This window comes from Oncorhynchus mykiss, chromosome 17, assembly GCF_057628025.1.
Source record: "Oncorhynchus mykiss isolate SJ-2025 chromosome 17, ASM5762802v1, whole genome shotgun sequence".
NCBI classification, from domain to species: Eukaryota; Metazoa; Chordata; class Actinopteri; order Salmoniformes; family Salmonidae; genus Oncorhynchus; species Oncorhynchus mykiss.
The window spans coordinates 7,624,038-7,647,220 of NC_143038.1; the positions used below are offsets into that span (position 1 = coordinate 7,624,038).

At 42.2% G+C, this 23,183-nt stretch overlaps 2 protein-coding genes across 7 annotated transcripts in view; both read right to left on the reverse strand.

The window, feature by feature from the left end:
• Positions 1-14,573, reverse strand: part of LOC110495114 (bMERB domain-containing protein 1) — a 55,073-nt gene extending 40,500 nt beyond the window's left edge. For all 3 annotated transcript variants that reach the window (XM_090204646.1, XM_090204648.1, XM_090204649.1), the window contains exons 1-2: positions 13,412-14,573; positions 2,073-2,193 (exon numbers count right to left, since the gene is read on the reverse strand). In XM_090204646.1, coding sequence (XP_090060772.1) covers positions 2,073-2,193; positions 13,412-13,496 — 206 coding nt within the window. In that variant the 5' untranslated portion in view covers positions 13,497-14,573. The remainder of the gene's footprint in view (positions 1-2,072; positions 2,194-13,411) is intronic.
• Positions 14,567-23,183, reverse strand: part of LOC110493544 (phosphoinositide 3-kinase regulatory subunit 6) — a 34,869-nt gene continuing 26,252 nt past the window's right edge. For 2 of the 4 annotated variants that reach the window (XM_036949480.2, XM_036949479.2), the window contains exons 13-20: positions 21,770-21,892; positions 20,244-20,354; positions 19,683-19,785; positions 19,453-19,523; positions 18,972-19,062; positions 18,628-18,680; positions 18,298-18,404; positions 14,567-16,385 (exon numbers count right to left, since the gene is read on the reverse strand). In XM_036949480.2, the coding sequence (XP_036805375.2) occupies positions 16,226-16,385; positions 18,298-18,404; positions 18,628-18,680; positions 18,972-19,062; positions 19,453-19,523; positions 19,683-19,785; positions 20,244-20,354; positions 21,770-21,892 (819 nt within the window). In that variant the 3' untranslated portion in view covers positions 14,567-16,225. The remainder of the gene's footprint in view (positions 16,386-18,297; positions 18,405-18,627; positions 18,681-18,971; positions 19,063-19,452; positions 19,524-19,682; positions 19,786-20,243; positions 20,355-21,769; positions 21,893-23,183) is intronic. The other 2 variants (XM_090204645.1, XM_036949481.2) reach the window with 1 other exon arrangement.

The window sequence follows — 23,183 nt, forward strand, 5'->3', positions numbered from 1 at the left end:
ATAAAATGTGTCATATCTAATATATTTTTTTTGTGGACGGCAATTAATTGTCTATTTGTATGTCTTTGTTCTTTATCCATTTCAGATTCAATCTGCTGATGCCCAAAATGTCTGACGTGTCCAGCAGGCCAAGGCCAGGAAATACTACTGCGAGGGAGGCTGTTGTTATCCGCTTCTGTGGCTTCCTGCATGACACACTAACACACTTGAGCATCCTGTCCGCCTATCTGCAGAGGTCCACCATCACCATAGCAGAAGCCCACAGCTCAACACAGGCTGTACTTAAGAAGTACAAAACCAGGTATGTTTATTTAAGCTGCAATAAGAAATACTTCCCTTAAGTGAATTAAGAGAAAGGATTACGTCAATAAGAGAGGGAGTGAGAGTGTGTTGTAAAGGAAAATTCTGAAAGGATGGTAAAATGAACCTTTTCTCATCAGAGAAGGGCCCATGATGAAAGGCCACAATGGCCAACAGATATGAGGGAATTTCGCTGACCAGAGGTGACAGCAAGACGCTCATCACCTCACAGGACAAAATACTTGACAGGCGAGTGGAGAGTATGACTGACAGGTTCCAGTACACCAGTATAGGGGTCCTGTGTGCCACCAAGTTGGTCAGCTTCACCAACTGGCCAGAGTCAGGACATGCAGCAGGTTACTCTGTTTTCTATTACAGGGCAGTCAGGTTAGATTCAGGATCATATTTTTATAGTTTGAGAATTTAAACTGCATGATGCTTGTTGTAATGTATTCAATTATTCTAGAATTTGGAGACACTGAACTGGGAACCCTGGTGGACCATTTCAAGCCTGTCCTGGAGACCTCTGGCATCCATGTTGAAAGGATCCCTGACCAGTGGACTGTCGTGGAGACCTCTGGCATACATGTTGAAAGGATCCCTGACCAATGGACTGTCCTGGAGACCTCTGGCATCCATGTTGAAAGGATCCCTGACCAGTGGACTGTCCTGAAGGTGCCGATGTACCAAGGGCCCCAGTACCTGCAGAAGATGTCCTGGTTCCGTGTCAACAGCAGTGCTAGCATTGCTAGCATTGGTTGACCTGGTCATGTCCTTCCCTGCCTCCACAGCTGAATGTGAAAGAGGTTTTAATACCATGAAACAGGTGAAAAACGATTGGCGGTCCAACCTAAAGTCTGATACACTGTCAGATTTCCTTATGGTCCAGCTGTCCTCTCCAGAGATCAGGGAGTATGGTCCGATAAAAGCTGTGATTCTGTGGCACCAGGACTCTGTCAGGAGCAGGAGGCCGGACTTCATGGACTGTGCAAAGAGGCTGATTGCGGTAGAGAGTGAGGAGTCTGATGAGGAGGTTTAAGTTTATTACAATGATTAAGCATCTGGTAGGTTTACAAAACCTTCAAATGTACTTTTACGTTTGATCCGTACGTACATTTAATAGCCAATACTTCAGTAGAATTTTGAGTTCAAGACTTCTTCAGTTGTATTCAGGTTGGGAAATTAAATCGAGCCACAGCCAAAATTAACCAGCATCTGATAAGTCTCTATTTGACCTGTATTTTATCAGGGTATTTCTACTCAAAGTAAAGGATTCGTAGATGTGTTTCCCCTTTGTATCAGGAGAACACCAGTTCTATGTCCACTGCACTTCTCATAATTGTATCATTTTTGCACTCTGGACAGCACTTTGGGTCAACTACAGTTGTTTTTAAATGTGCTCTACAAATACACTTGATTTGATTAACTGTTGATCAATATATTAAAATCATTTTGTTTCAAATTCTGCTCTGGCCTCTCCTTTAAGTTTGTATTCAACATAATACCTTATCTGAATGAAATGTACAGAAATGAATGTATATTTGACCCACAAAGGCAATTTATTATTTTGGCCGGTAAAAAAATATGCTTTTCTACCAGTCCCCTTGGCAGGTGAGCCAAAAAATACATTTCGGACACTAGTTACACACACACACAAGCACACCACCCTGCTATTCAGAATAATACGTGACAATACAGTAGAATTATCTAGATTAGAGATATCCAGAGTAGAGCTATCCAGATTAGAGATAACTGACATACAAGACACTCACATGTATCTGAGTTCTGACTCTCTTCTGACCAGCACATCTCGAATCCTGTCAATCTTGAAAAGCTCTCCCTCGATGTCATCTATGGTGATGGTGGAGTCTGCCATGGAGACGATGTCCTCTTCTGATCAGAGAGGAGGACAGACAAAAGTTCAGTTTTTCTATTCAACTTCTTTCCAGACCTACATTTCGGAATGATATGGATATGGTAGAACAGGTAGGCCAACGGGTGCTCACCCGCAACCATGCACACACACACACACACACACACACACACACACACACACACACACACACACACACACACACACACACACACACACACACACACACACACACACACACACACACACACACACACACACACACACACACACACACTTGGGTTGGCATAGCAACACTGTGACAGGATAAAGCTGGCATACGCATAAAGATGGCTGTATGACACAACATGTCCTACTGTAGCATCATGGATAAGGTAGCTTGGGACCAGATCATCATCTTTGTATGCTGCCCAGCAAAACAATGATTTTGTCTGGTTCAATGCAGGCTAAGGAATTCAATTAGGGTTTGTTCCAGGCTTAATCAAATACACACACAGCAAAAACTGAAAAACAGAGAGACATGCTTCTTAAAAAATCTAGCCAGGGCCTAACGCTTTTGCTGTGATGAAAACAATTCATTAAAAGTCACAAAATCTACGCTTTGGCAGCAAGTTGGAAGCTTCTTCCTCAGTCATTGTTATGAGAAACGTTAGAGGTAAAAAACGTTTCAGCCTTTGAGTACAAAGACTTTTTAGCAATTCCCCAGCGTTTGAGAAGTAGAGGTAGAAGAACTGTGTTCCTTGTAATTACTGTTGATGGTCTGAACCCACAGAGACTCTGGGGAACCATTTGAGAAAAGAGTTGACTGTCTGAGTGCTCTGGTGCAGACAGTGCTCTGGCTCACAGTGAGTAAATGAAAGCGTGAGAGCGAGCGAGCGAGAAAGTTTGCGCACGAGCGAGTCTGCCTCTGTGTCCTACCTCCCTCACCCCCAGTGGGCTTTGAGCAGAATATAAATCACCAAGAAAAATAGATCCAAGTATGAACAGCTACTTATGGGGTTTTATAGCGGCAGCCAGACATCAGCAAAAGGAAATACCTAACAGAATGACATTACAATAAATACTTATGTGTATATCAATGTGCATTTCTTGAATTTATGCAGGGCACATAAGTTACTTTATAAGTTACTTTATAACATTTACTTGGCTTTTTACTACTTTGGTAACCAGAGTGTAATTACTACGTGTCACGGTCGTCCTCCTCTTCATCTGAAGAGGAGAGGCGAAAAGGATCAGAGGACCAATATGCGGCGTGGTAAGTGTCCATGGTAAATCTTTAATAAAGAAAGACTGAACACGGCACAAAAGAGTAACAAAAACAATAAACCAAATTTGACCGTGAAGCTACAAAATGAGACCTGTGCTGACACAAGCCACTAACATAGACAATCACCCACAAACAAACAGTGCAACCCAGGCTACCTAAGTATGATTCTCAATCAGAGACAACTAATGACACCTGCCTCTGATTGAGAACCATACTAGGCCGAAACATAGAAATACCCCAAAACATAGAAAAACAAACATAGACTGCCCACCCAACTCACGCCCTGACCATCCTAAATAAATACAAAACAAAGGAAATAAAGGTCAGAACGTGACACTACGGGTAGTTTACCACCCTTTACCACTATTCCATCTAACCTGCTGTTACACATTGTGATCATAGACAGTATTATAAGCTTCGCCACATCTCAGTCGCTATATCTAACCCGTTTGTCTGTCTGCCCCGAGCTGTTAACATCAAGCTTTGTTTTCCCTCAGAGTCCCAACAACTAGTGTGGGATGGAGCCAGTACAAAACATTTCAGCTTCAGACCCACTGCAGAATTTCAAATCGAGCCAAACACTCTGCCATGAAATCCAAAATTCCACTGCTTCCACCTCCCCGACTCCCTATTGCTTTCGCAGATGTATGCCTACTAGTTGCACAAATGAGGATTATACATGTATTTACCATCTGATCCTAGATCAGTATTTATTGATCAAACATTCAACTGCATCCACAACTACCTATTTCTTTCGCAGATTTACACCTACAAGTCACAGAGAAAAAAACTGATTATATATGGATTTAACTTTATTTACTGATCCTAGACCTGTCAGAAAGATCAGTAATTCCGTGATGAAGGCGTATTGAGGTATGCTGCTGAGTGTCCTGCATGTCAAAATACTGTGTTAGCTTGCTGAGCTAAAGGAAGTCAGAGGTTCAACAGCTCAGTCAGTCTGCCTTCTCTTCCTCCGAGTCTCTTCTGAGTCTCGTCTGCTGGTGTCTTGGTTCCCTAGCGGCTCTGCTAACTAACTCTCCCCCGCTGTTGAGCTGCTCTGTGTTGAGCCCGACTAACTGAGACACCAGCTGGGCTGGGGATTGAGAAACCTCACACCACCACCACTGACTGAACAGAGAATCTGATAGTCTCATCCCACAGGAGGAAGAGGGAGACGGTCTACTTTGATACTCTTTGCAATGACAAATACATACAAGATGTGTGTTTTGTCTGGAAGTCAATTGACAATAAAGCTGAGAGAGAAGGAGAGCGGAAGAACGCTAGAGAGAGAGAGAGAGAGAGAGAAAGAGAGAGCGAGAGAGAGAGAAAGAGAAATAAGGAGAGATATCCTTTTCACCTCGTCACACATAGGCTAGCCCCAGGGATGGCAGGCTGGACTGGGCTTGATGTGCAGAACCAGATATAACATCCGATGAGGGAGCTGAAAGGAAGAGAAGAGGTGTATTCTAACTAGTACTAGCGGTGCGTGGGGAAAATCACTGGGGAAAGGCCTCCCAAGTGGCGCAGTGGTCTAAGGCACTGCATTGCAGTGCTAGCTGTGCCACTAGAGATTCTGGGTTCGAGTCCAGGCTCTGTCCAGGAGACCCATGGGGCGGTGCACAATTGGCCCAGCGTCGTCCGGGTTAGGAGAGGGTTTGGCCGGTAGGGATGTCCTTGTCCCATCGCGCACTAGCGACTCCTGTGGCGCGTCGGGAGCAGTGCACACCTACATGGTTGCCAGGTGTATGGTTTCTTCTCCGACACATTGGTGCGGCTGGCTTCCGGGTTAAATGGGCATTGTGTCAAGAAGTAGTGTGGCTTGGTTGGGTTGTGTTTCGGAGGACGCACGACTCTTGACCTTCGCCTCTCCCGAGTCTGTACGGGAGTTGTAGTGATGAGACAAGACTGTAACTACCAATTGGGGAGAAAAAGGGGTAAAAAGCCAAGCCCCCTGTCCCCCCATCCACAAAAAAAGCCATAATACAACATATATAGCATGTGCAATAACAGACAGTTACCTGGCCTATAGAATGGTCAAGCTAGTTAATGTTTCCGACATTTTCGGACCACTAAACAACTATTGATTTAGAACCACAGAGACTTACCGCAAGTCGCAAAGAAAACAGGAGCTGCCTCCACCATTGCAGCACCATTTCAACTTCAACATCATCAAATCACCTCTGCTTAGTCTAATACAGTGACGCCTAAAAGACGGCAAAAACAATTTACTCCAATCAACGTAAGCTAAATACGATGTGGCTGTCCATGGTTCTGATTTCTGTGTGCGCGCACATTCGGGTAAGTAGAGAAACATGTTGACTCACCCTACTTGTAGAGCAAAGCCAATGCCATCCTCCTCTGTTTCATGTTGACAAAACGGTCTATCACTCTGTCATGCAGTACATGCTTTTATATTTTGTTGTCCTATGCTACCTTGCTCGCTAGCCTAACTTCTATTCATAGGAAACGTTGGCTCGTTAACATTAGCCTTCTACATCCGGCTACATATTGAACTCACATTTTATTTGTCACATGCGCCGAATACAACAGGTGTAGGTAGACCTTACATTACAAATACCCGCCAAAAAGTAAGAGATAAGGAAAACAAATGATTAAAGAGCAGCAGTAAATAACTATAGCGGGGGGATATACAGGTGTTACAGGTTCAGAGTCAATGTGTCATTGTGCGGAGGCACCGGTGCCGAGGTAATTATGTACATGCAGGTAGGGTTATTAAAGTGGCTATGCATAGATAAGAACAGAGAGTAGCAGCAGCGTATGAGGGTGGCAAATAGTCTGGGTAGCCATTTGATTGGCTGTTCAGGAGTCTTATGGCTTGGGGTTAGAAGCTGTTTAGAAGCCTCTTGGGCCTGGACTTGGCGCTCCGGTAACGCTTGCCGTAGCAGAGAGAACAGTCTATGACTGGGGTGGCTGGAGTCTTTGACAATTTTTAAGGCTTTCCTCTGACACCACCTGGTATAAAGGTCCTGGATGGCAGGAAGCTTGGCCCCGGTAATGTACTGGGCCGTACGCACTACCCTCTGTAGTGCCTTGCGGTCGGAGGCCGAGCTGTTGCCATACCAGGGAGTTATGCAACCCGTCTCAGGTCAGGGGCACAAGAATGTATGAATTAATGGTTGGATCAGAATTGCCATTATAATCATTGGCCAGTTCGGAGAAAAAAGTAAAAGCACAAGTACAAATCCCTATCTCTATCTATGGCTAATTTAGGAAAGGGACCATTTTAGCTAGCTGGCTAATTAGCCAAAGGAGGACAACAAGACAACGAGATGCAGCAATTCAAGTTTTTCTATCAATGACGTATCAATGGGATTTGAGAGCATACTTTGTTTTGGTGCACCAGGACCATTCACAGTTGAGCTGGCTCAGTTTAGCTCAACGCTGATTGGGAGACCAGATGCTCGCTGGCTTCCTTTGCATTCAATGCTACGGGTGGCAACAATATCATAGTCGTTTGGACCAGACAGCTTCAGATAGATTGCCTACACGTAGAGAGACAGAGGGACGCTGTTTCGCTCGCTCGGATCCTTTCTCCTGTGAGATACATTCAGCCTCTTGCGAATTAAAGGAAAATGATGAAACACAGAGAGACTAAAGATAAATTATTGTATGTTATTTGTTTTCTTCTATTTTTTGGGGGAAGTCTGGCTTACATGCCACTGCTGACTAGGCTCTGTGACCTTTGACTTGTACTGAGAGAGTTAAAAAGCTGAAGAAAAGAGACTTGATGACTATCAGCAGTGTATATCCACTCATATCCCTTTGGCATCTGTCAGCATTGTATTGTGTACAAGCCTGAGACTTCCAAAGAGCCAAAGCACTCAGCTTTCTCAGCCAGGCACAAAGGATGAATACTTAGCTATATGAATCTTCACAGAGCCGCTCAGCTGTGTTACTATGACACACTTCCTGATGTGACCCGCTACGACAGCACTTACGTCAAGACAGCCATGGCACTTTTACTCCGGAGGGAGGGGTAGTCTCATCATAAAGACTGATTAGTTGACTCTGGATCTTAAAAACTTCAAACTTCATTCAAGTAAACCTGACAACACTCCCAACATCCCCTAAAGTTCAAACCTCTCTCTCTATAACTCTATTGTCTTTAGCGTCCCATACCCATCCCTCCTCTGACCTACACTTCCCCCCCTGTCAAGGACAATACACGTGGCACATTGGGATTTCAAAATGCCACAACAGGCTTCCCAAAAGCCATCAGTGAGAGGTTCACTGTGTACCCAGCCTCCGGCGCCCATTTCCTTGACAGCCATCATCACGTCTGGGGCTGAGAGGTTGGTCGGGTCTGGTGTTACTAGGCGGCATGTTCACACCCATTCACTAAGGGAAAGAGATCAGGGCTGGAGGCGGGTCATTCCTGGAGTTAGAGCCAGGGTCACTGTGAGAGTGCATAGCGAAAGTGTGTGTGTAATAGTGTGTGTGTGTGTGTGTGTGTGTGTGTGTGTAGAGAGGAAGAAATGGATAATAGAGATACTGGAAGAACAGTCATCCAATTCCTCTGCAAAGCTTCTCATGTTGAGACAACTACTACCTGTCTTTCAACCTCGCTCTGTGGAACTAACTTTAAAAGTTTGACTGTGGGTCGCTCTAAGTCCATGTCTCTCACCCTCCCTAAGAGAATGTCTAGCACACTGTCACTGGAGGACACTGCTGCATCTGTTAGCCGACCGTTACCACAGTGGGATTGAAACAAGGCCTCAAATTACTGTCTTTCTTCTCCTCCTTCTGTCCCTTATCCCCCCCCCCCCCTCCATCAGTCTGGGCGCTTTTCTTCTTAATGAGGTAGATATCACACAGTGACGGACTAACGGACAGGGAGGATGGGAGGGAGAGAAGAAAGGAGGAAGGGTAGAAGGAGGGAGGAGGGAGAGATGAGGGCATGAGAAGACCAGAAATAAAGAGAGAGAGGGGTAGAGGGGAAAGATAGAGAAAGACAGGGTGAGAAAAAGAGAGAAAAAATATATATATATAGAGGGAGAGAGAGATATAGAAAGAGAGAAAGAAAGAAAGAAAGAAGGAAGGAAGTGCAGTAATAGCCTACATGGACTTTGATTGAAGAGAAATAGAAGATAATGACTAAAACAATAAAGTGTTTAAGTTACAAATAAATTATATAAATTATTCTCAACAAACAAACACTTTCCTATTCCTTTTGTTGTTGAAACATGAAAGCAAAAGGAGAATGACTCTGAGAGAATTGTTAATGTAATGATATGAAGTGTGGGAACAGTGTGTCCCCAGCCTTGCAAAACGGACACTCGCAATGTTCTCTTCCATTCTTAATGTCTCATCATCTATAATTTGGGGTGCAATTTACTGACTATAATGGCGTACACCCTGTGACTGTACACATTATTCCAAAACACGTTATTTAAAAAACTCACTTATGGCTTTACATCACCTGCCATCACATGGTTGATGAGAGTTACTTATCCAATAGAACCCAGAGAGTATTCTTCAATGGAAGTTTCTCTAACATCAGATATGTACAGTGTGGTATCCCTCAGGGCAGTTGCCTTGGGTCGTTACTCTTCTCTATTTAAAAAAATGATTTGCCACTTGTCTTACAAGATGCTAAAATTACTATCTATTCTGTTGATTGCACACTCACCACATCTGCACCTACTGCCAGTGAGCTCACTGAGACTCTTATCAAGCTTAGCAAGGAGTTACAGTGTCAGAATGAGTTATTAACAATAAACTGGCCTTATATATATATCTAAAAACTAAACCTCAAATGGAGTTGTGCATAAAGGTGGTGACCATTGAACAAGTTGAAGAAGCTGAACTCCTAGGAGTGACATATCATGGTCAAGTCATATTGAACAACGTTGTTGTAAAGATGGGGAGAGGTATGTCCGTTAAAAAAATATGTTCTGCATTTTTGACACAAGTGTACCACAACTGTTCGGGCTTGATCACCGTCTGGTAATATGGCCAGGTGGAGCAAAGAAAGACCTATTAAAGCTGCAGTTGGCTCAGAACAAAGCAGCATGCCTTGCCCTTAACTGCACACACAGAACTAACATCATCAACATGCATCATAGTATTTCATGTTTGAGGGTTTAGGAGAAACTGACTACTTCTCTTGTGTGTTAGAAAACGCCTAACCATTTGAATAATCTATTTGCACACACTTCAAACAGACATACACTGTACATACCGCAGGAGACACACCACTATGGGTTTCTTCACTGTACCCAAACCAAAAACACATTTAATGCGTCACTCAGTTACAGTGTCTTCGGAAACTATTCAGACTTTTTCCACATTTTGTTACGTTTCAGCCTTATTCTAAAATGTATTAAATAAAACAATATCCTCAGCAATCTACACACAATACCCCATAATGACAAAGCAAAAATGTTTTTTTTTTTAAATTTTTGCAAATGTATTAACAATAAAAAACAGAAATACCTTATTTACAAAAGTATTCAGACCCTTTGCTATGAGACTCGAAATTGAGCTCAGGTGCTTCCTGTTTCCATTGATCATTCTTGAGATGTTTCTACAACTTGATTGGAGTCCACCTGTGGGAAATTCAATTGATTGGACATGACTTGGAAAGGCACACACCTGTCTATATAAGGTCCCACAATTGACAGTGCATGTCAGAGTAAAAATCAAGCCATGAGGTCGAAGGAATTGTCCATAGAGCCCCGAGATAGGATTACAGTGGGGCAAAAAAGTATTTAGTCAGCCACCAATTGTGCAAGTTCTCCCACTTAAAAAGATGAGAGAGGCCTGTAATTTTCATCATAGGTACACTTCAACTATGACAGACAAACTGAGAAAAAAGAATCCAGAAAATCACATTGTTGTATTTTTAATGAATTTATTTGCAAATTCTGGTGGAAATACGTATTTGGTCAATAACAAACAAGCAAGATTTCTGGCGCTCACAGACCTGTAACTTCTTCTTTAAGAGGCTCCTCTGTCCTCCACTCGTTACCTGTATTAATGGCACCTGTTTGAACTTGTTATCAGTATAAAAGACACCTGTCCACAACCTAAAACAGTCACACTCCAAACTCCACTATGGCCAAGACCAAAGAGCTGTCAAAGGACATCAGAAACAAAATTGTAGACTTGAACCAGGCTGGGAAGACTGAATCAGCAATAGGTAAGCAGCTTGGTTTGAAGAAATCAACTGTGGGAGCAATTATTAGGAAATGGAAGGCATACAAGACCACTGATAATCTCCCTCGATCTGGGGCTCCACGCAAGATCTCACCTCGTGGGTCAAAATGATCACAAGAACGGTGAGCAAAAATCCCAGAACCACACGGGGGGATCTAGTGAATGACCTGCAGAGAGCTGGGACCAAAGTAACAAAGCCTACCATCAGTAACACACTACGCCGCCAGGGACTCAAATCCTGCAGTACCAGACGTGTCCCCCTGCTTAAGCCAGTACATGTCCAGGCCCGTCTGACGTTTGCTAGAGAGCATTTGGATGATCCAGAAGAAGATTGGGAGAATGTCATATGGTCAGATGAAACCAAAATATAACTTTTTGGTAAAAACTCAACTCGTCGTGTTTGGAGGACAAAGAATGCTGAGTTGCATCCAAAGAACACCATACCTACTGTGAAGCATGGGGGTGGAAACATCATGCTTTGGCGCTGTTTTTCTGCAAAGGGACCAGGACGACTGATCCGTGTAAAGTAAAGAATGAATGGGGCCATGTATCGTGAGATTTTGAGTGAAAACCTCCTTCCATCAGCAAGGGCATTGAAGATGAAACATGGCTGGGTCTTTCAGCATGACAATGATCCCAAACACACCGCCCGGGCAACGAAGGAGTGGCTTCGTAAGAAGCATTTCAAGGTCCTGGAGTGGCCTAGCCAGTCTCCAGATCTCAACCCCATAGAAAATCTTTGGAGGGAGTTGAAAGTCTGTGTTGCCCAGCAACAGCCCCAAAACATCACTGCTCTAGAGGAGATCTGCATGGAGGAATGGGCCAAAATACCAGCAACAGTGTGTGAAAACCTTGTGAAGACTTACAGAAAACGTTTGACCTCTGTCATTGCCAACAAAGGGTATATAACAAAGTATTGAGATAAACTTTTGTTATTGACCAAATACTTATTTTCCACCATAATTTGCAAATAAATTCATAAAAAATCCTACAATGTGATTTTCTGGATTTTTTTTTTCTCATTTTGTCTGTCATAGTTGAAGTGTACCTATGATGAAAATTACAGGCCTCTCTCATCTTTTTAAGTGGGAGAACTTGCACAATTGGTGGCTGACTAAATACTTTTTTGCCCCACTGTATGTTGAGGCACAGATCTGGGGAAAGGTACAAAAAGATGTCTGCAACATTGAAGGTCCATAAGAACACAGTGGCTTCCATCATTCTTAAATGGAAGAAGTTTGGAACCACCAAGACTCTTCCTAGATCTGGCCAAACTGAGCAATCGGGGGAGAAGGGCCCTCTGACCGAGCTATAGAGTTCCTTTGTGGAGATGGGAGAACCTTCTAGAAGGACAACCATCTCTGCAGCACTCCACCAATTGGGCCTTTATGGTAGAGTGGCCAGGCGGAAGCCACTCCTCAGTAAAAGGCACATGACAGCCCGCTTGGAGTTTGCCAAAAGGCACCTAAAGACTCTCAGACCATGAGAAACAAGATTCTCTGGTCTGATGAAACCAATAATAAACACTTTGGCCTGAATGCCAAGCGTCACGTCTGGAGGAAATCTGGCACCATCCCTACGGTGAAGCATGGTGGTGGCAGCATCATGCTGTGGGGATGTTTTTCAGCCGTAGGGACTGTGAGACTAGTCAGAATCGAGGCAAAGATGAATGGAGCAAAGTGCAGAGAGGTCCTTGATGAAAACCTGCTCCAGAGTGCTCAGGACCTCAGACTGGGGCGAAGGTTCACCTTCCAACAGGACAACGATCCTAAGCACACAACCAAGACAACGCAGGAGTGGCTTCGGGACAAGTCTCAGAATGTCCTTGAGTGGCCCAGCCAGAGCCCGGACTTGAACCCAATCGACATCTCCGGAGAGACTTGAAAAGAGCTGTGCACCAATGCTCCCCATCCAACCTGACAGAGTGTGTGAAGATCTGCAGAGAAGAATGGGAGAAACTCCCCAAATACAGGTGTGCCAAACTTGTAGCGTCATTCCCAAGAAGACTCAAGGCTGTAATCGCTGCCAGAGGTTCTTTAACAAAATACCGATTAAAGGTTCTGAACACTTATTTAATTTGGATATTTTTATTTTAAAAATTATTAGCAAATGTTTCTAAAAAACAGTTTTTGCTTTGTCATTTTGGGGTATTTTGTGTAGATTGATGAGGAGCGGAAATGATTTAATCCATTTTAGAATAAGGCTGTAACCTAACAAAATGTGGAAATAGTCAAGGGGTCTGAATACTTCCCGAAGGCACTGCATGTATAGAGAGAGCCATGTCATCATGGAATGCTCTGCCACCAGAGTTGACTCAGGCAAAAAGCAAATTTAGCTTTAAAAACGGATAAAAAAAAAACCATATTGTATCACAGCACCTCCCCTCTTTCTAAAGATCGAATGTAACTGTACTGTATATGTATATGAATAGTGTGTCAATATAATTTTTGTTGTTTCTTGGTGTCTTTCCAATATAGAACTCGTATATTTGTATTTATTTTGAATGTCATGTCCTAGTTTATATCTGTTCTGTACTTTGTCATGTATTTGTACGTTTTGTGTGGACCCCAGGAAGAGTTAGCTGCTGCATGTGCAGTAGTTGGTGGGATCCTAACGAACTAAAATAAACAGTAAGCTCTCTAGTTACAGCTGTTGACTGCCACCTGTAGACGTACATTTTGAAACAAACATCAACACTTGCATGCAACTGCAAGCATTTCCCCTGTAATAAATCATTTTGTCTTCACTTTCTCAGGTCAATTATGCTCACACAAACAGTTCCACTTATTTACCTGTTTTGGAATTGTCTGTGTTCCATTTAGTGCATTCCAGAGAGCCGTACTGATGTGATGATCCATGTTTATTTTCCTTTTCCATCTCTCAACAGTGGGTTCGATTCCAAACTGGTCAAGGATGCACTGTCAAACAAATACAATGCTGTGTCTTGGAAACCGAAGGAAAACTGACAAGATAAGGCAACTGGAGCAGTCTATGCGCACAGTCTTTCATTAAGTACCAAGCTGCATGGCAGAGAATTGGGTAAAACCGCTTCCTCAACGTGCTGGTGTTGTCACGCTCTTTCGGTTGTTTGAGCTTGCGGTGTTCAAGCCAAGGCTGATGTTTTCAATAGCTATTGTACTGTAAACTCGAAGATATACTTTTATATTAGACCATGGCGCCACCTAACGTTAATCGGTGGTACTACATACATCCCCGCCCCACAGCATCCCTCTTATTCAACAGCACTGTACTTAAAGGGATAGTTCACCCAAATTACAAAATCACAAATTGGTTTCCTTAAACTGTAATGCTGTGTTCAAGAAAACTCAGAACTAGGAAAATCTGAAATGTCCAACTCGGAAACTCGTTGTAGAAAGATGAGGTCACAGTTTCCCAATTGGAAAGTATTAGAATCAACCAATAGGGAGCTCTACACAAAAAAACGTACGCAAATTTTAACTTTGAGGTTTGGAGTTTATGAGTTGTCTTGAATGCAGCATAAACAGTCTATGGACAAGGTAGGACAGCAAACCATGCTTTGGTTTTATTCCCCTGGCACCGTTATAACATGTGTGTCACAAATCCCATTCAAGTCATAGTACCATTACTAGGATTTTTCACGCATCAAGTCCAAATCATCTAAAAGTATCTCAAATTTATTGTGAAGTTCAACAAAGTCCCTTCTAGAGGATTTGAAAATGATGGGGAAAAATGCTAATATCAGTATATATGTATATACTTGTGCCATAAATGCTAAAACGTTAGCAGTGGAACAGTGCCAGGGAAACTAAACCAAAGCATGTATTCCTGTCATACCTTGTCCGTGTATTTCTGTCGTACTTTGTCCATAGACTTCTTGCTTACAGGGTAAGGAAACCAATATGTCATTTTGTAATTTGGGTGAACTATCCCTTTAAGAATCAAATAATCAGCTCATTTATACTTCATTTCAGAAAAAGTCAAATATCTCTTTTTTATATAAAATATACAGTAATTATATAAAATACATTAGTATTTACACTACTATTAAACAAGTAATGGCAATGATACCATACTCCAATGATTAGTCTTACATACATAACATTAAAAAAAATAGACAAGTGTGCAAAAAGGTCTATTGGTGATTGATGATGCATTACAAACATACCAGCTGGCGATCAGAGCTCTTTAAGACCCTCGTGTCTTTCAATGGTATTACGACAGTGGCTTTTATAGATGTGGCCTCTCAGTCATTCAGTCAGTCAGTGTCTTTCTCTCTCTCTCTCTCTCTCTCTGTCTGTATGTCTGTCTCTTTTTTTGTCATCTACATACTTTTTATGGGTGCATATATGATAACTGGTCCCCATCACCTCATGATTTATTGTAAACCAGCCAACACCTTACAGCGGTGGCTGTGTTCCATCACCTTCGAGTTAGGCGTGATAAATTAGTTTGAAACAAGCGAAGGGCTCAGAGTTTAACTTTCATTTTTAGCATAGACCTCCTAGCATGGTCATAGTCAACCACACTGGGTTTTGCACCACTTGTTAGTATAGCATACAGAACAAAGTCATAAGCAGTAAGCCACCAGATAATTACCCCCCCCCCCCCCCCCCCAGTCGTTTTCCTGTCATGCAACAGGTTCTTTAGCGATCTTAAAATAGGTGCCCGTTCTTGTTCTTTTGTGTCATGTTTTTAATGAAGGCTTGTGCACAGTGCATTCAAACCTTTATTGCTAACTCGCAAGAACTTAGATGAGCTTAGAGAGCCATGTGCACCTTTATATGGAACCTGTTTTTTTAAAGAACTGGCTAATAAAATGAAGTGACTGCTTCAAAGAGCTTCTGTTGTTAGTTCAACAAGACATCAAACTATCTTTAAGTTGTTCTTCTGCCAAGCTTAGTAATGAAAATGACCCTACCAGGGTGATTCAGTGTCAGAATTCAAAGAGCAGCAGGTAGTGTGTTTACATGGCAAGCAGGGTTGGGGTCAATTCCATTTAAATTCAGTCAATCCCTATGGGAATTTCAGTTTACTCCGTAACTTTACTGAATTGAAATGGAATTTGCCCCAACCCTGACGTCAAGGGATGGATGAATCATCCCTTAGGTTAGATGATTGGGAGGGTTGGCTACTCTTCTGAAGGACCAGATTTTGAACCCTGGTTGTCAAGTTTATGTTAGTCCTCTGAGCTAAAGCCTATATAGGCGCAAATACCAACTGAGCTTCACTCTCATGCCTCATACACGCTCATAAAATTCTCAATTTTAGAGGCAATATTGTTCTTTGACTATGCTGTCAGTCAGAGATATGCCTATGGGAACAGTATATGATAAAACTGTCACAAGCAGAAACTGGAACGAGATCCAATACCCATGGCAAATGAATTTGTTTGTTGACAAATCTAACATTTGTCAAACTCAACTAGTTTTCTTGTCAAGGTTACACCAGGTAAATAACCGCGGGATACCCTTAGCTGCCACCCAGGTTCTCTTTCCACATCCCCTCATTGCACACTGAGGCACTGTTGTGAGTGCTGGGCACATCCCTGATCGTCATACAATGTGGATGGTCTCAACATTTCAGCCTCTCTACAGTAGAGTCCATCCAGATGGTTGTGGGATCAGTCAGTTGATGATACCAGCGAAGGTATTGATTGGTAGAGGAAGTCCTTTGTTCATGTACTTGCTGAGGCCAGCGTCCCTCTCCTCTTCCCCCAAACTGAACTTGGACCGCATGGTCTTCTGGACACAGTATCCAGGATCAAGACAGGGGGCGATCTCTATGCTGGAAATGAATGAATTGACAGAGGACATGTCAAATTATGAGAGTTAGATAAGCATGTTTGACAGTTTATTTAGGCTTTAGTGACATTGAACATTGAATGAGGATTATAATATTACACTTTTTAAAAGCATATATGTGCATTTAGTTATTTACAAACAGTCGGAAGTTTACATACACCTTAGCCAGTTTTCACAATTCCTGACATTTAATCATAGTAAAAATTCCCTGTCTTATGTCAGTTAGGATCACCATTTGATTTTAAGAATGTGAAATGAGTGTAACTGAGTCATGTTTGTAAGCCTCCTTGCTCACACACGCTTTTTCAGTTCTGCCCACAAATTTTCTATGGGATTAAGGTCAGGGCTTTGTGATGGCCACTCCCAATACCTTGATTTCGTTGTCCTTAAGCCATTTTGCCACAACTTTGGAAGTATGCTTGGGGTCATTGTCCATTTGTAAGACCCATTTGCGACCAAGCTTTAACTTCCTGACTGATGTCTTGAGATGTTGCTTCAATATATCCACATAATTTTCCTCCCTCATGAAGCCATCTATTTTGTGAAGTGCACCACTCCTGTAGCAATGCACCCCCACAACATGATGCTGCCACCCCCATGCTTCACGGTTGGGATGGTGTTCTTCTGCTTGCAAGCCTCCCCCTTTTCCCTCCAAACATAACGATGGTCATTATGGCCATACAGTTCTATTTTTGTTTCATCAGACCAGAGGACATTTCTCTTAAAAGTACGATCTTTTTTCCCCATGTGCAGTTGCAAACTGTAGTCTGGCTTTTTTATGGCTATTTTGGAGCAGTGGCTTCTTCCTTGCTGAGCGGCCTTTCAAGTTTTGTCGATATAGGACTCGTTTTACTGTGGATATTGATACTTTTGTACCTGTTTCCTCCAGCATCTTCTCATGGTCCTTTGCTGTTGTTCTGGGATTGATTTGCACTTTTCGCACCAAAGTACGTTCATCTCTAGGAGACTCTCCTTCCTGAGTGGTATGACGGCTGCGTGGTCCCGTGGTGTTTATACTTGCGTACTATTGTTTGTACAGATGAACGTGGTACCTTCAGGCGTTTGTAAAATGCTCCCAAGGATGAACCAGACTTGTGGAGGTCTACAATTTTTTTTCTGAGGCCTTTGATGATTTCTTTTGATTTTCCCATGATGTCAAGCAAAGAGGCACTGAGTTTGAAGGTAGGCCTTGAAATACATCCACAGGTACACCTTCAATTGACTCAAATGATGTCAATTAGTCTGTCAGAAGCTTCTAAAACCAGGACATAATTTTCTGGAATTTTCCAAGCTGTTTAAAGACAGTCAACTTAGTGTATGTAAACTTCTGACTGGAATTGTGATACAGTGAATTATAAGTGAAATAATCTGTTTGTAAACAATTGTTGGAAAAATGACTTGTGTCATGCACAAAGAAGATGTCCTAAACGACTTGCCAAAACTGTAGTTTGTTAACAAGAAATTTGTGGACTGTTTGAAAAACTAGTTTTAATGACTCCAACCTAAGTGTATGTAAACTTCCGACGTAACATGACACAATATATATAATATACACTGTAACATGGCACAATATATATATAATATATACTGTAACATGGCACAATATATATAATATATACTGTAACATGGCACAATATATATATATATATATATATATATATATATATATATATAATATACACTGTAAAATGGCACAATATATATAACTTGTGCATATGTAACTAAAACATATACAGCATGACAAGGGCTAACCAAATGAGGTTAGGTTCAACCAGCAACCTTCTGGTAACAAGATCATGTGTCTATCAACCAAACCACTGTCTGACCTGTTTTCATCTATTTCAAGTTTTTATGTTAGGCCAACCGTAGGCAACAGCTACACCAACAGCTCTCACCTCAGTACGTCTCGGAAGGTCCTCCTAGAGTCTTTGTCCAGGGTCACAGTGAAGGTTTTCATCTCCAGGGTCCTGATCTTAATGTTACAGGTACGGATCTTGGCCTCCTGTAGAATTAAGTCTGTGTGTTAGGTTTGGGTTCTAGGTTCGTGAGATCATAAAGCGATGTGGGCACCATGGCTTGGTCCAGCGAACCAGGCCTTTGTGACGTTAAGAACAAGACGGAGACCCAAGAATACCGAGAGGATGAAGTAAATATGTTTTATGTTTCCGAATTTTATAACAACCTTCACTAATAGACATTTGTGTGTTAAAACGGTGTAAACTCACCATGGTGTTCTTGGGTTTAGTTTCGTTGAAAGCTACTGTAAGACAGTTCAGATCTGAGGACAACAACAAAAACAAGAACATAGGCCAGGCTTCAACAGATATACAGAATAATATGGGAAAAGTAGTAGACATTTCAGAACTTATTTTTACGTTCACACAATTGCATCAATATGCAACAGCATGGACATTCACTACTATTTTACATTGTGACTTTGCCCGCTGAATTGACATATGTGCCCAATGGGTGACAACTCAGCTACTACTGATCACAATACAGATCAATCTATCAATTAATTACATGAATGTTGTAAATATCATTGTGTGTGATATTTAGTGTTGTATACCTTCAGTTTCATTGGAGGGAATGGCACTAATCTGAACACCTGAGGTCCTCACTGACATACCCTTGTCTACGTCTCTACCACTCAACGACACCTGGAGAGGAGGACAGAGACACAGGTCGGAGGTCATAGAGAGAAGCTAACAGCTAAACGTCAAATACAGGTTGTATGACCTCTCTTCGGGTCAGGCCACTCTCATGATGCAGTTCTAAACTCTAAACAGAGACAAACAGGCGTTGCATCAACAGTATCAATCCCAAACACTATCAAAATAGAGCTAAACGTCAAACACAGGTTATAGGATCTCTCTTCAGGTCAGTTAAGTTTACTCCCATGATGCAGTTCAAAACTCTAAACAGAGACAGACGTTGCATCAACACTATGACAATAGAGCATAGCATTCGCTTTATAGCCAGATGCAGGACTTTCACGTGGATGTATATTGATGAGGTCATGTTAAAAACACGGTTGATCTTTCGCTGACCTTTTTGTAGTTGACAGAGACGACGGCACCACATACGTCTCCTGTGTTCTTCTTCTGCTTGATGGTCGTGGCTGAAGAGGGAGGACAGACGTGATCAGACCGGGCGAGTGACAAAGACACGTGCACACACCAATGCATGCACACACGTACACACACACTTCAAATCAGTTTGAAACGAAACATCAGATGCAGAGAACGTTGATCGGGGGCGTACACAGGCTAAATGTTACCTTTCAAAGTAGTTGGGGACTGTTTGAACTCGGGGAAGTCCAGCTCTAAGTGGGAGAGAAACACGTCCTCCACTGGGTCCTTGGTCAGGTTGGGGAAGCAGATCTAGAACATAGGCAAGAGAATGACAATCGTGGGTCAGTTGGTAGAGCAAAGCGCTTGCAACGCCACGGGGGTTCGTTTCCCGCTGGGGCCAACCGTACGTAAAAAATGTATGCATTCATGACTGTAAGTCGCATCGGATAAAAGCGTCTGCAAAATGGCATTTGGTGTTTTTTGGTCTATGAGTGAGGACTGATAATCATGAACATGCTAGAGTGCTAACGATAAACTATGCTCAGTCCATCGCCGCAGACTTACTGTCATTATGTCACACAATAGACAACAGACAGTGGTAGAGAGATTCGATAGTGCATAGGCGATAACGAGACCTGTTTGTGAAGCATATGGTTACGTCTGTGTCCCAAATTGCCCCCTAGTCCCTATGGTGTGCACTGCTTTTGACCAGGGTCCACAGGTCTCTGAATAGGGTGCCATTTCAGATGCATCCTATGTCTCCTCACCTTGACAGAATAGATGGTGAAGTAAACAGGCTGCAGTCCGGTCCGCACATAGTAGGAAATGACATCAGACAGGAAGGGGTTAGGCTCTGCCTGCTTGCTGCTGTTGGACTGCTGGAGAGAGATGGGATCATGTTAGTATGGAGCCTGGGGTTGACCAAGACAGTACACATAAAAGTAGCTTTTTAATACACTGAATGTTCATGTTTTGTAAGGAACTCTATTTCATTCATGTAGAGACACAGGAGAGGAGCGCTTCTGTGGTTTATAGTTAATCCACAAGGTGCTCTTGTCATGCCCTGACCATAGAGAGCCTTTGTTTTTCTATGGTATAGTAGGTCAGGGCGTGACTGGGGGGGGGGGTTTCTAGTTATTATTTTCTAATTGGGGTTCTAGTTTAGTTTTTCTATGTTGGTGTTTGGTATAATTCCCAATTAGAGGCAGCTGGCTATCGTTGTCTCTAATTGGGGATCATATTTAAGTAGCATTTTTTCCACCTGTGTTTTATGGGATATTGTTTTGAGTGCACGTAGCATTCTCTGTAGTCACGGTTCGTTGTTAGTTTATTGTTTATTTGTGTTTTGTCTTTGCTAAGTTTCACTTCTTTAATAAATAATGTGGAACTCAACATCCGCTGCGCCTTGGTCCGATATTCATTCTAACAAACGTGACAGCTCTTTGATCATGGGATGAAATACTCTAGGAAAGCCTTTGTGCAAACAAACGTCCAGAAGTAATCAAGGCACTCTCATGTAGTGGAGCATAGTAAAAGCCTTGATTGATTTATGGCTTATGCACGACAAGAAAAAAAGGCCTTTTCATTCTACGTGAGTGCCTTGATTACTCCGGGAAGTTTGTGTGCGCAAAGGCTTTTTTTACTATGCAGCAACAACTTATGTTTGTTCTATTTCCCTCCCATTGTATTTCATTACCATTCATGATTTATTGGAAACTACAGCATTTATCAATGAAAACCTGACCCTGTGTCCCTGCTACGTTTCACAATCTTTTACCCCCCCCCCCGATACTTCCCTGTCTTTCACTACACTGTGCCAAACAGTTTCTCTTCCCTCTATCCAGCTAAATGCTAAGATGACTCATAACAGCAAAGCTATTTGCATACAGTACTCCTAGGTTGCTAGTTCCGATAAGAGCCCACAGATGTTTTTTTTTCACTTCCTGTAAGCAAGCAACTACTGTACAGTACTGTGAAATGTCCTTTTGTTTTGCTAATCATCCAAAACACCTAGAAACATGCAAACGATAATTTGTTGTCTTTTTTTTTTATGCTCTCCCAGTGGCAGAGCATAAACCACATTCAACATAACCACACATAACTAACCACGTACCTTTATCTACTGCAGATCAGACTAGTATTTTGTTTCCTCTTAAAATCCTGAAAGCTACACTTGCCAGGCTAATGAAACCAATGCATTCCAGGCAGGCTCAATCCAAAGTATCGAAAGAGAACAGAAATACTATTTGATGCTGTCATTTCAACATAACATAGAAATAGTGGGTTACTGTACCATTTTGGCCAGCTTGGGGATCATGGAACCCAGACTGTTGATGTTGCAGTCGTACCATGGATCTACCATTCCCAAGTAGGAACCCAGGGCACAGGGGTTTTCCCGGGTTGGGGAGAGGTTTTCCTGATAGAGAAGTACAACATGGTTTATTATAGATACATTACTCTACTAAACTGTTAGGGTAACTCAACTACAGCTAAGTTTTCTCATTTCAAATGTATTTATAAAGCCCTTCTTACATCAGCTGATGTCACAAAGTGCTGTACAGAAACCCAGTCTAAAACCCCAAACAGCAACACAGGTGTAGAAGCACAAGGTTCAAGTTCAGTGTGAAACCAGAGAACGACATTAAGCCTTTACACTAGTGGGAATTGGCCTATATGAATAGGGCTAAATTGAAATGTTTCTTACAGGAAAAATATGAAAATGTTTGCATAACCATGGTAGCAATTGAAAGGGAACAGTTTGGAGATTTTGGGAAAATTAGAATAACAAAGTTGAGGACACAGTTCACGTGACACAAGACTGAATCCAAACATTACACTTGATTTTATGTGCATTTTACATTTACTGTACCTTTTGCCGCATTTGTTGATAACAAAATCTGAAAATACTATAGATACATTCAGTAACATGATAAGAATATTCCTGGAAAATGTGGGGTAGGTGCAACATAACATAAAAACAATAGTCTCCGAGTGGCCACACCCCTCTCTAAAGTGGGCACAGTTCCTAAGTCATTTCAATACATTTTTATGACTTAAAGAAGTCTTCAGCTATAAGGTGCTTGGTTGTTTTTTTTTATAGCTTTCCTAGCTGTGCCTTTGAGGAACTACTGTTGTTGTATACGCAATCCAAAAACGGACCATTATAAGTCACAGTGGGCATCATTTGAAAGCTTGTTCTATTGCCAACATGACTAGCTAAGTCATAAAAGATGATCTTACAGTGTTACGCTTTCACAGGGCAATTCAGAGAACATATCGTCATTTTGGTGCCATAGAAAGGAGTGTTCAGGTTAATTCATGTGCATTCAGGTGCATTCAGGTGCATGCAGGTGCATTCAGGTGCATTCAGGTGCATGCAGGTGCATTCAGGTGCATGCAGGTGCATTCAGGTGCATTCAGGTGCATTCAGGTGCATTCAGGTGCATTCAGGTGCGTGTTTCGCTGTGGATTTTCTTCATAATACACAAACATCCCCACTGGGCACAGACGTCATTTCAACGTCTAGTTTTGATTTACATTTGGTTGAGTTGCCAACGTGAAATCAACCAAAAATATCACTTTCATTGGATTTAGGTTAAAAGTTTGGGTGAAAAAAACACATTTCCACACGTTGTTGACTTTTTTCCAAATCCAATCAGTTTCCACGTTGATTCAACATCATCATATAGATTGTTTGTTGTTGAAAT